Genomic DNA, 13,651 nt, shown 5'->3' with positions numbered 1-13,651 from the left:
CAGCTGGTTCCTGGTGCGTATATGAGGCCTAAAGCATGGGGTTTGAGGCCACAGCTTCTCAAAGTGCCTGGTTTTTGGTTGCTGCTATTAAATAATAATAATAATATTTTATTAATTATGAAACCCAGGGTGGTTTTGAAGCGGGAGTATTACCTCACGAAGCCGTTCTTGGGTTCCACAGAAGCAGCTCCGTGTAAAAAGAATCGGATCGAAAATGGCTTGTTTTCTGACCAAGCGTAACAAACACACTTGTTTAGGAAATGTTGGTGTAGAGCTGGAATCGGAACACCCCGCCCGCCATATTCAGTGTGGAATTTCCTCACAGTTGGCACTTGGTTCCTTGCATAAGCAGTGCCCTTTCTGCATACATTGGAAGGAAAATGACTCTTAACCCCTGCTTTGGATTTTGGGCATCCTGTTTATATGGACCGCTCTCTGTGGTTCTAGAGAGGAATAAGCTACCAGCCTTGGCAATAAGCTACCAGATGTTGGACTGCACTCCCCCATCATCCCCAGCCAATATGGCCGATAGTCAGGGATGATGGGAGTTGTAGTTCAGCAACACCAGGAGAGTGCCAGCTTGGTGATGGCTCCGCTAGCTTACGTAGCCTCTTCTCCCTGGGTACTGCATGCCCCAATCCAATATTGGTTTCACCAGCATCTAGGGTCCCCCCAACCTGAAATCTGTACCCTGGAAAAAATTCCTAATGCATTTTTTAAAAAGCAATGTCTAGAAGCGAAACATTCTAATCAGCTATATTGTGATCTGCTACACGTAAGCAGCACCAAAATTAAGCAATACTTGTGCGCGTCAGAGTAGCCCTACAGTAAAGATGCAGAGGAAGACCACCTCTTGGAGGGGTAGGCAGAGTAAGATGCCCGACAATAAAAAGGGAACTTCACGTTGACTCTTTGGCTTTCGGATTTCTCGATGTTTACCTTCTGTGGGGTGCAGACAAATATGGAATAATTATTATTATTATTATTTATTTATACCCCGTCCATCTGGCTGGGTTTCCCCAGCCACTCTGGGCAGCTTCCAACAGAAAAATGAAATAAAATATTCACAAACACAGTGCATCCACTGGCATGCATCAGGTAGGGTAAAGGGGGGGATAGGACTTTGTGGCTCCCATCACCCCTGACCATTAGGCATGCTGGCTGGGACCGATGGGAATCCAGCATCTGGAGAGCTGCAGATTTGTCACTGAGGTTTGCATGCTGCAACTTCAATTATTGAGGCACTATTTTGTTAAGTGGGGCAAAAGAACAGTGTGGGTGTGTTGGTTCAATTGGATAAAATAGCAAGGAACTTACTTCTATATCTGACCACATGGTAGTGAAGGAATATCATGCAGTGAAAATGCCTAGGGCAAAGAATCAAGAGTTGGAAGAGTCCATGAGGGTCATCTAGTACCCCGGCAGTGCAGGAACCTTGCTCAATGTGGGGCTCGAACCCACAACCCTCAGATTAAGTTTCTCATGCTCTACCGGGTTTGAGGCTATTTGGTAGAAGAAAATTGCAGTCGGAAATGTCAAAATCCAGTTGGATTTTGAAATTTTATTAGAACGAACAAAATGTCACAACTGGTAAGCAATTCCAGAACTCGTTGTTGGGCTGGATGCAGAAGCCGATCCCCATTTTAAAAAAACATAAAGCCCTGCTGTTAATCAGCTCTTTCTCACATCTTCAAAATTCTAAAAAAAATATAAGTTGCATGCTTTTAAAAGGAGCTTGCAGATTTCATATTTTCCGGTTGCTGCTGCTTCATGTACTGGTGGGAACTTCCACAGATGATAACGATGATGGTTTATTTATTGAATTTATATATCACCCTATGCCCGCAGGTCTCGGGCGGTTTACAGAATAAAATCAAAACATAAAGCCACGAAATCCATAATCAAAATAAAAACAATCCAACAACCCCCCCCCCAAAAAACCCACATTTTAAAAGGGCATAGGACAGGCTTCCTCAAAGTCTGCCCTCCAGATGCTTTGAGACTACAATTCCCATCACCCCTGACCACTGGTCCTGCTAGCTAGGGATCATGGGAGTTGTAGGCCAAAAACATCTGGTGGGCCGAGTTTGAGGAACCCTGGCATAGGACAAAGGATCTGCGACGTTGACAGATGCCCCGTGTCTCACCAATAACTCTGCCACTTCGTAGTGTCCATATCAACAGGCATTGTGGAGGGGGCACTAAGCCAGTGTTTTCCAAGCTTGGGTCGCCAGCTGATGTTGAACTACAACTCCCATCATACCTAGCTAGCAGGACCAGTGGTCGGAGATGATGGGAATTGTAGTCCAGAAACAGCGCAAGACCCAAGCTTGGGAAACACTGCCCTAAGCTACTAATCAAACAAAGAAACATGTCAAATATGTCAATTTATTACCCTAAGGCTGAACTTCACCAAACTTGTATACTGCAGGGTGTAAAAGGTAGGAAGCACGGCTTAATCGAGGGTCAGCTGTGTTCATTGGGATTCTCTGAAGTGGGTCGTAAGGATTCAGACCAGCCCTTCTTTGTCCTCGTCATACCTGTTCCCTAAACATGGGGACTCAGTTTGACCCGTCACTCAGTCGTGGCTCCAGCATTGTGTACAAGAGTGCTTCTTTTCGTCAGTCCGGAACCTGCTCCTGATCAGTTTCAACTGCACAAAGGCCTTCAGTAATACTTGCAGTTAAGTCATTTATTTCTGCTGGTTGATAAACATCACCCTACTTCTTCCTTCTCTCCACACCTCCCTTCAAATATCCTATTTCTGTTTTCATTTCCCGAACCGCTTCTTCTTTTCCTTGCCGCAACTTCAATTTCACCATTTTTTCTTTCAATGGGAAATCTAGTACAGTGGTACCTCTACTTACAAATAACTACTTATGAATGTTTCTACTTACGAATGGAGCTCCGTCCGCCATCTTGGATGCAGTTTAGATAGGGTTTTTTCTACTTACACATTTTTAGATAGGGTTGCTTCGACTTACGATTTTTTTCTCCCAATGCATTCCTATGGGATTCGACTTACAAATTTTTTCGACTTACAAATGTGCGTTTGGAACGCATTAAATTCGTAAGTAGAGGTACCACTGTACAGTATGGGGCGTTTGTTGTACTACCACATCACCTAAAAAGCAGCCGCCTCTGTATTCCAGAGAGGCGGCAACCGGAAGTAGGCTGGATCCGTAGCTGTTTTGTTGCTTCAGGTGAGGTAGCCAGCTGCTGCCCTTGACCACTTGAGTGTCGGGAGGCCATCAAACAAGGCGGCCTCCCAAGAAACACACTCCCTAGGGGTGCTCTGAAAGAATCTGCTGCTGCTTCCCTTTTGCACAAGCCTGGCAGAAAGCTCACTTTCTATACCCTATAGCAGACCAAAGAGGAGAGAGACAAAGTTAACTTCAGTCCCAGTGCACAGGGCTCTGGAATTGTGTGACTGTGTTCTTGTTCATAAGACCAAAGTCCAGTCAGAGGAGGAGGAGGTGATGGCAGACCCTCTTGTGGTTGTCACAGAAGAAATGGAGGCATAGGAAGAAGCTACCGTGATCCATGTTTTCTGCTCCTTGCTAGGCGTCCACTCTCTTCAAAGTACACCACCATGTACAATGCCAATCTGTTGCTTAAAATGTGTCAGGAGTATGGGCAGGAGTCAGGCTCTGGGGCCTGTAGTGCTTTGCAGGACTGGGGCCTGCCTCAGCTTGTGCTGGAGAAGCAAGGAGTGGTCACTCAGGTGAGGCCACTTGATACCTCACTGCACCTGGTGGCAGGAGCTGGGAGGGATAAAAGCTCAGCATTTCCCTTCAGCTCTTGGCCATAGCAACGCTACCCCTGCCTGGTTGCCTCTGGCCTCTCGCTCCTTGGACCCTTGCCTTGCCGACACCTTGATCCTCAACCCTGGGACCTTTGCCTTGCTGACGCCTTGTTTCTCGACTCCCAGACCTTTGTCCGCCTTGCTCCTTGACCCTGCGACTGCCTGCTGCTGGACCATCAGCCCTGCACCTGTTCCTGCTTCTACATCACCATCTTGCCTCTGGTCCTGACGTCCTCAGTCAGGGCTTCAACCGCCCGTCGACCAGACCGTGACAAAATGGGGTGGGGTGAGGGGAAATGGCTTTTTATTTTCAATGGGATTTAGCGCTGTGGGTTAAACCACAGAGTCTAGGGCTTGCTGATCAGAAGGTCGGCAGTTCGAATCCCTGCAACGGGGTGAGCTCCCGTTGCTCGGTCCCAGCTCCTGCCCACCTAGCAGTTCGAAAGCACATCAAAGTGCAAGTACGGTAAATAGGTACCGCTCCAGCGGGAAGGTACGTTTCTGTGCGCTGCTCTGGTTCGCCAGAAGTAGCTTTGTCATGCTGGCCACATGACCTGGAAGCTGTACGCCGGCTCCCTCGGCCTATAGAGCGAGATGAGCGCCGCAACCCCAGAGTCGGACACGACTGGACCTGATGGTCAGGGGCCCCTGTACCTTTAGGAAGGGGTGTAAATGCTCCCCTGCAAATTGTGTGACGGCTCAAATAAAACCTGCTGGGCTTCCCTTAGTTCCCCACATCGTACGTTCTGCTACTATTGCTGCTTCACCCCAAATGCAAAAGCCAATTTACAGCCCCCAACCACGTGTGTACCCTTGCAAGCAAGCCTTAAGCGAGGAAGCAAATTGGCCTGTGCCCTTTCTTCTCAGCTCATCTAAGTATGGAATGATTACATTGAAGTCTTCAATTTTCAGTCCCAACGCTTTAAATCAGACTTACACCCATGTCTCCTGGTTATGCTGCTTGCACAGGCACTGTTTAGTTTGTTGTTCTCTCCATGGCCAAAGGATAGGAAGCAAAGATGCCTCCTTGAAGGCAGGTGGCTTAGTCCACTCACCTTTATGAATGAGCTTTTGATACACCTCCCACCAGTGCAATAGCTCAAACTCCCACCTCTTATATTTTTATGTATAGGCTGTCTAAAATGCATGTGCGTGTGTGTGTGTTTTAGGTTATCAAGTGTTTAATTTATTGTCTGACAATGATCATGCGAAATAAATTTTCAGTAATGGTTTCCTTTCATACAAAGTAATAAGAAGCTTTTTGGTCCTGCTTGGGTATGGTATTGGAGAGGGGAAATGGCAATAGTGAACAAGCTGGTTTATTTGAATGGAATTTGCTATTCCTCATTTTATCAATGAACCCTAGCCTACACTGGAACACAGTTTAAGGGGGACGAAATGAGGCTAAAGTGGAGAGGTGTAAAAATTTGCACCATAAAACAAAAGGCCCCTGCATTTTTTCCCCTGCACTTAATGTATAAATACAAATAGAATTTACCCAGATAGTAAAAAGCTAAGTTACACTGCAGAATGCCATTTGAGTGTCAGGAAAACCAGGCATCCTCAAACTGCGGCCCTCCAGATGTTTTGGTCTACAACTTCCATGATCCCTAGCTAACAGGACCAGAGGTCGGGGAAGATGGGAATTGTAGTCCAAAACATCTGGAGGGCCAAAGTTTGGGGATGCCTGGACTAAACTGTACAACGGGGTGGAACAACCCTATCGGCTTCAGAACTCCTGTACCTTTTAGATAACGGCTTTACTGCAAATGTTATTTTCACTAAAAAATAACTGCACCTGTCCTAATTCCCTCACAGTCACTATTGCAGATTAAAGATCCTTGAAGTTGGATGACTGCATTGTTATATCAGCAATTCCCCCTGCAATATTTTACTGCTTTATTCTTTCTTTCTTTTCTTTTTTAATTGCTAGTCCTAGGGAGAGGCAAGGAGCCACACGAGACAAACCCTTCCACTAGCCTCTTACAGATTTATCTCTTCCTGTCTTCCGAGATTACAGAAAGCGTTGTTCACGCTGTAGAATAAGCTGTAAGAACCAGAAAGTTTAAAAGAAATGGAGTGAGCTTGTGCATCCAATGCCACACTTTGCGGCAATGTGGAAAGAATAGAGGGGTACACACAGCTTTGGCAACAACCAGCCTTTGGAGTAAGCAATTGAAGAAAGTGGTACAACCTTTGGTGCCTCCCCACCCATGATAAAAGCCACCAAAAAAGTGTTTTTAAAAAAGTGTGTTTATTGAATCTTAATCTGTCACAAGTACTTATAGGTCAGACATTAAGTTAAAGCACAGTAATATCTAAGTTGTTACATTGGCTTTATGCAAAATTCCATCACATTGGTTAAGTTAAGAGACTCTAATATCCTCTTTTTAGCAAGAGGGGGGCGGGGAATAAACATCCCAGTTCCAGGTCACAAACAATGAAAGGCCATTTTGGGATTTCATATGTTCTTCTATGGCCAACAGGTATTAAGAACACAAGGCTAGCAATGCAAGCAAGTTATACAAGGTTTTTTTGTTTTTGTTTTAAATGCAAAGCTAGTAGTTGGTAGTGCCTATGGAAATAACTAGGTGTTAAAATTGTTAGGAGGGTTGCATACACAGGTTGATGGCTACTGCAAAGTTGCCAATTGCAAAAAAGGGGGGGAAGTTGAGATTGCATTGTAACAGACAAGCTTTTAAACCCTTTACCAAACCAATACTTTGAACTGAACCAGCACACACACAAATCTACCTTCTGGTCGATCAGTAAGCTACAAACACGAATGAGTATTCACCGCCATAGACACATTTCAACTTTGATGCATAATTAGTCTTCTTTTTCCACCTTCACAGCCACAAACCACAAGGACCATGGAAGGAAGTCAAGGTGAAAATATTACCATCCTCTGTGATCACAGCCACATTTTCCTCCAATAAAAGCATTCCTTTTTATTAATATGAAAAAACCCCAACTCTGTGCTTCACAAAACCTCTAAGCAGACACGGTGGAAACCTGGGTGAGATTCCATTCTAAAATAAACTAAAATTCTGCATCCAGTTTCTGCAGCTTGTCTAAATTATGTACTAAGCAAATATGCATGATCTTATTTCCCATGTGTTTTATGCAGTTCTACAATTTTCCATTATTTGTTCTACCTTTGTATTAGGGATTAGCAAGGAGCTATGAAGGATACTGAAGTCCAAGCCTTAATTTCTGGAAATTAACTCTGATTTCAGCAGACTAATTGCCCCCACACTATAAAGCACCAGAAAACTGTGTTTTGGTGCAGGTGAGGTTAGCAGGAGTCCTACACCCCATACTATCCTGCGACTTTTCTCAGTGCTACTGAAGAATCACAGAATACATGTAGCCTTGCTCCTATTGGGTACAATCCTGGGGAGCCATTTCTACATATGCGAGGAACCCACCTTTAGGAGAATTCCTTAAGAGAACATTTGAAGGCTTCAGTCACTGACATTGGGTGTTGCAGCAATAACTACAAATCTAGTTCCTCTTGCATGCATGAAGCCAGCTGGGAATGGGAGATTTATACTTGGGAGTGTCAGAAAGCACCAGAAGTGGTATTGATATTCACAATAATCAGATGTACGGTGGGTGGAAACATTAAGAGCTCATATTCATATGGACGTTTTAACATTTGAGACCAGCTTCAAGATGAGGATGGCTGCAAGCGAACGCAGCACAAAATGCAGCAGTCTTCAGCCACCAATTTCACTGGCTCTCTTCACATTCACAGCAGCCCACACACCATCGTCTGGGGAGCAGCTAAGGGCAGGCATCTCTCACAGCACTCACAGCTATTTTGCTTGCAATACGAACTTCAGCGCCCATGGATACAGCTCTCGCATTCAAATACAAGGCTTCCATGTGACAGAACCTGACTGCAGCCTCTGGCCATGCTGAGAAGGCCGCTGTAAATGTGAATTAAGGGAACCAATCAGCTCTATTTTATGCTTTGCAATGCATGTGTAATCAACTCCAACCACAGCACTGTTGCTCTGCTCGTGCCTATTGTGGTTATCCATCAGGCACACAAACATGGCATTTTAATTTTTTCCAGTCGTTATTTAATACATTATTAAAATGCTGCCAAGTATACTTCTAAATTAAGCATATTAACAGCACTGAAAACAGCATCCCAAGTCCCCGTCCCCCCCCCCCCCGCCGTGATGGGCTGTAATTCAGTATCCTGGCAGACACTTTGATGTGCGAGGCCAAAAATTCAACAGCCTCCCCCTCCACGGTGGTCAAAATATTGACTAGCTGATGATTTGCGATCCTTTAAGTGGTACGCCAAAACCTCCTCCGCCTAATGGTAGCCCTGCTAGCAGATTCTCCTGCCATTCTCTTAAGGGCTGGAACACATACAGGCATCCCACCACTTAATGCGTGTCCTACTTGTGCACGGCCCTGTATACGTGCGGCGCTGGGTAATAATTAAATACAATTCTAGAATTCTAGAGATGGAAGGGACACCGAGGATCTTCTATTCCAACCCCCTGGAATGCAGGAATATACAGCTGTCCCATATGGGGATCGAACCTGCAACCTTGGCGCTATCAGCACCACACTCTAAGCAACTGAGCTACCCAGGCTCCTTAATTAAGTCAATTAATTAAATAATTCAATTCAAACCTGGAAATAATGGGAGTGAGCAGGAGAGACCTCGTGGCTCGCAAGGAGACTCTCCTGGGAGCCTGAAGAGGACATCAGTGAAAGCAGAGGAAGCCCTGAAGAGACTGGAGGCATAGTGGGCCTTTGTTTACGCTGCTCAGCCTCCCCGGCTAACAGCTGATGTGCAGGGTAGCACAACAGCAGTAGAGGCTTTCCCTTGCATCCTCCAGCCTCTTGCCAGCCCCAGAGCTTCAATTCTAGTTGTGGATATTTTTTGGGTACAGTATTTTGCCTGGATTGAAGAGACAGCAGCAGAGAGGGCATTTAAAGGGTGTTTAGAGGGTGCTGCCCACTTCATGCAATTTCACTTATGCGCAATTGGGCCCCAGAATGTAACCCCTGTGTAAGTGGGGAGTCGCCTGTATAAGGAAGATCCAGTAACTGATCTACCCTTCTTCTTTTGCTTTAAAGTAGGATTTTATTGCATCCTTCTTTTTGGGTCATTCCATTGCTCTAAACTGCCCTGTGGATCCGTAATAAAAAACACAACCCCTACAAGAGAGGCACATGTTGCTTTATTCCTGCTGTTGGACTTACAGCAGCTGGGGAGAGGCACAATTTAGAGTTGGAAACAGCACAGTACAGTTTCCAGCAGCACTGTCGCGTCTTTCAAAATCAGAGTCTCCTATGCCTGGTTTAAAGCAAACAAAAAATACATACACATCCTCACCACTTCAGGAGTTCAAATCATAGCTCGTGGAATATTCATGTTTTGCCCCAAGATCATGAGGCCCAGACAATTTAGGCAGAAAAGAGGGACTTGCCATTCTTAGAGAGCTATTCTTAGAGAGTTCACTGAAAACATTTTTTTAATGGTGTAGATTTATACATCTCTTTTCTACCAAGTATTCAACGTGACATTAAAAAAGGCAAATTCTGCAAATAATTTTTTGTTTCTTGCATTTCTCCCATTTTCGGCAAACAAATTAACCTTGCTGCTGTAGCAGCAACATACCAATCGCAGAAATGGTGTGACTTGGGCATCCCAAAATAATCACCATGAGCTTCGTCACACATTTACATCTGCAGCTATATACTAAAAAAAATGTAGAATGCAATATGGCAAATGTCTCATTTGCTAAGACATGCATCATACAAGTACATCTGTTAGGGATCTGTTGTGTTTCTATAATGCTGTGATTGAGGCCTGTTAACTAAATTCTGGGGTCTCTCAACCCAGGGAGTCAGCCCTCTCTCTCATGGACTAGTAATCCCTTGTTCAAAAGGCAGGATGAAACTAATAAATTGTACAATGTTTCTAGCATCTTCTTGATCGATCCTGTAGGGAATGGCTTTTTTAATTTTATTTTTAACCCAATGGCCAAGGAGATACCGCATTTATTTAAAGATAACACAACTCTTGTTACTTCGACTTCACAGTTGGAAGGCAGGGGCGCGCTTCTCCCCAGAGCAAGAAAGAAGTCGTACTGAAATAATTATTATGGAATTTATTCTGAAATAAGAATCCGGTTTGTGAGTTCTCTGGGGCAATACCAGCTCCTGCATGAGAGAAAGGTGGCTATCATGTTATTCTGAAGGACAGTAAACACCAGGTGTGCATTTCATTTTTCTAAGACTATCCATCTTAGGCTTTGATATCTCTGAAGACTTGAGCAAACATGCAATGCGTATTTTTCAAGGTCCGACCAAGAAAGGGTTAACAGAATCACGTAACTAACAAGACAAAAGCCACTGCAAATGGAATTCCTCGTACAGCACCTTTTACTTTGCACAAAACATCAGTTACAAAACACGGGCAGTTTAAAATATTGGGGCCATAGTTTGAGAATCTGGCTGTTAGGACTCAAGATGAAATCTAAAACATCCATTAGTTGAACTAGCACACTGGAGGAGAAAGACAACCACAGAAACAGGATTTCTCTCTCCCAAGAGAAAGGAACACTGAACTTCCACATCCAAGTTAACCATTTAACTGAACTATGAAGTATGGCTGGGTTACGATTAACAACTACGTGAAGCTGGTGGAAAAGCCTTTTAGCTTGCAATGCAGTTGCCATATCCCCCCAGCTATGCTTAAAAACATAAATTCCAACATGAATGGTAATCAGAATTCTAACAGTGAAGTCCCAACACGCCTTCTTAATTAAAAGAAAAACTATTTTGGTCAGCTTTGGCCTTCAAAGTCCTACATTGTAAGCCAACAGACCCAGCGAGACTTAAGTGGCCATGAACAACAGAAGCAAAAGGAAAGGTTCACAGTTGTCAAAGCTTGTTTCATCTGGTCTCCCTTAATATTAGAAGTCATTTCGCCAGCCTGAATCAAGTACTGATCTTGACCAATGTCAAAGTCTACATGATTATTATTGGCAAAGACATTTTTTTCCAAAAGGTTTTTTGGGTTTTGTTCTTGTGCTTGCTGTGTCAGCAGGTAATATATTTTTGCCACCATTTCCAAGCAGATGCCAGTATATGTTGTAAAATAATTGCAACAGTCTGCTGTTGTCACTCTAAAGGAATAATAATAATAAAAACCTTTAATGGAAGAACTGTAATTTGAGGAATTAAACCTTCTTTGGCTGTTGACCTCCTCAGACTAAAGATTTTACACGGTTATATTTCTACAACAAACACTGTAATCCCTCTGTTACATATCCTATTTATAAACCTCTATTGCTACTTAATTTTCAACTTCTTCCTTTCCCCCCTAAAGCTATTTTGCATTGTTAAAAAAAAAAAGTTGCTTCTCTTGGAAAACTTTTGTGGCTAGACCTCTGAAAATAGACAGGTGGTCACAAAGAGGCTTCTTCACATACAAACAAGATTTATGGGGACAAATTTAATGGAGAGAAAATAACTGTCAGGCTTCTGGGATTAGATAAATGCAAATACACTACTTGATCAACTGGTGTTTTAAAAAAACACAATTTGCACGTCAGAAGACAGTTGCTGATACAGCACATGACTGAGACTGTCCTCAATGTAACAGTTTAGAATTTCTTCTCGTTGTAAGCTTAAGGACAATTTTCACTTTCTCACAGCCCCTGTGTGGGAAAGATTTTTTTTTCTCTTGGACAGATTTATCCGTTTGTGTTCATCCTAGCAAAGTAACTCATACATTTTAAAGACAGGGGCGTTTTTAAAATGAGGTTGCTACATGAATACTAGTATGAACTCCTCTTGTCGAAAGAGGAACTCAAGAGGGTCAAAAGGACGGGTTTCTACCCTGAAACTACGCTTCGAGTAACATAAAAAAAGAAGAGTTCATAAAAAGTGCAAAAAGAATCCCAGACCAAAGAACTAGATCTCCAACACCTTCCTGGACAAGAAATTCCTATTGCATTGTTCATTGATTTTAGTCAATTTGACTTTGTGCAAAAATATCCTCAAGAAGGGCCTGGCTCATTTCCGTAACACAGTGCGGGGGGTGGGGGTGGGGGTGGGGAGTAAAATAAATAGCCAGCTAAGGACTTTTCAAAAAGACAACCAACTCTGAGAAGGCGGCATGGGTTCAATACAAGCTATGCACACATCACACAACCAGAGCAGTGGCATCAGAAATTATTTTTAAAAATATGGTCTTGACCTAGCCCTGCTTGTTAAATAATGTTCCCAAACACCCAGATTGAAGCAATGATGTCGTCACACACATGGCAACTGCAGGGAAAGTGAGCCTGAGATATGTTGTTAAAAGGCAAACCTTTGTAAACATTTCCTCAAAAGGAATAGTAGCAATTGAGTACGTCTCCGTTACTCACATCTGTTTATAGAGCAATGCTTTATAAAACACATACAACTTAGTTCCATGGTGACAAGCATTTCATAAAACGTTGATGTTTTGAAACTTTTGTCATCCATCCAGTCCGCAAGTTATTAAAGTCATCTGATTTGTTTCACCAAAACAGCATTTACTAGGTCTTCTGCTCTGCGGCCGTTGCTGTCTGTGAGGGAGTATCTGGCTTTACAATTTGGTATGTAATCAGATACTCGGGGTAAGCCTAAGAACGAGAAGATAAATACAAATAAAAAATAAACTACATTTCAGAGGTTCAGAAAGAAATCACATTTCAGCCCACTTTCATGTTGATTCCCTCCCTTATTCCACCCCTCCCTATTATGCTAATAAATAAATTATTAATAAAATAATAATAATTAATAATGTATTAGTTGTAACCTGCACACTTGGTGGCTGGGTTGCCTCAGCCACTCTAGGTGGCTTCCAACAGAATACAACCCTTTTCCAGTGTACTGCAACACTGTGCCATGCTCAGACGGTCTCCACTACCCCTCCAGACATTGCATCCTATATCTGGAAGATGTTCCCTCCATGCTGCCCACCATAGTTATCAGCTGCTCATTTCCCCCTCCTGCAAAAGGCAGCAGGAGCCCTCTCACCCAAGGCCAGTTCCTATGCTCTTCCTTTTCTTCAAAAAGAAACTACCATCTGAACAAGTGCTATTAAAGAGAAAGGGCAGAGCATTAAGAACTGAATGTCAAAAGGGCACTGGGGGATTGAAAGCTACATTTTGGACGTTAGGCTTTCTAAAGCACCCACCACATTGGCAGCTGCTGGCCCAGCAAGTACAGCTTGGAGTCTTTTTTCTCCAATTTTCAGAGCTGGTAGACGAGCAACATTATTTTGCCTCCTGCAAGCAGCACGCTGGGACTTATTTATCACACTCATATCCCAGCCTTCCTCTGAGGAGCTCAGGGTGGTAATACAGGGAAGTTACCCAATTTCAACATTGCATCATTAGACAGAGGGGGAGTGTCTGGCCCAAGCACTAACAGAGAGAGGGGTTTTTTTGGGGGGGGGAGGCTTTAAAAATGCCACTCAATATGAATCCGTAAAATGGATGGAATGAAACCCAATGAAATGTTTTTGTTTTACCACAGGTAAATGCTCAAATGTTCCAGTGGCAAAGAGATATCTCTTGTTGCATGTATTATAAAACAATGTGGATCTTTTAGGAGCCTTTCGGGTTAACCAGGCAGGGGTTGAGGCTTGGTCCTCATACAGGAAAATCAGAATTAATTAGGGAAGCACCACACTTTACACCCAGGGGTCAGCAAACTTTTTCAGCAAGGGGGCGGTCCACTGTCCCTCAGACCTTGTGGGGGGCCAGACTATATTTTGGGGAGGAAAATGAACAAATTGCTATGCCCCACAAATAACCCAGATGTGCATCC

General features: G+C 43.6%; 1 protein-coding gene across 2 annotated transcripts in view; it reads right to left on the bottom strand.

Moving 5' to 3' along the window:
• Positions 1–6,040: 6,040 nt before the first annotated feature.
• TNKS (tankyrase) overlaps positions 6,041–13,651 on the bottom strand; it is a 75,455-nt gene continuing 67,844 nt past the window's right edge. For both annotated transcript variants that reach the window (XM_035140373.3, XM_035140372.3), the window contains one exon: positions 6,041–12,459. In XM_035140373.3, the coding sequence (XP_034996264.2) occupies positions 12,373–12,459 (87 nt within the window). In that variant the 3' untranslated portion in view covers positions 6,041–12,372. The remainder of the gene's footprint in view (positions 12,460–13,651) is intronic.

This window comes from Zootoca vivipara, chromosome 15, assembly GCF_965207765.1.
Source record: "Zootoca vivipara chromosome 15, rZooViv2.hap1.1, whole genome shotgun sequence".
Classification (NCBI taxonomy): domain Eukaryota; kingdom Metazoa; phylum Chordata; class Lepidosauria; order Squamata; family Lacertidae; genus Zootoca; species Zootoca vivipara.
The sequence above is the reverse complement of the archived record's forward strand: the minus strand, read 5'-3'. Positions and strand labels throughout refer to the sequence as shown.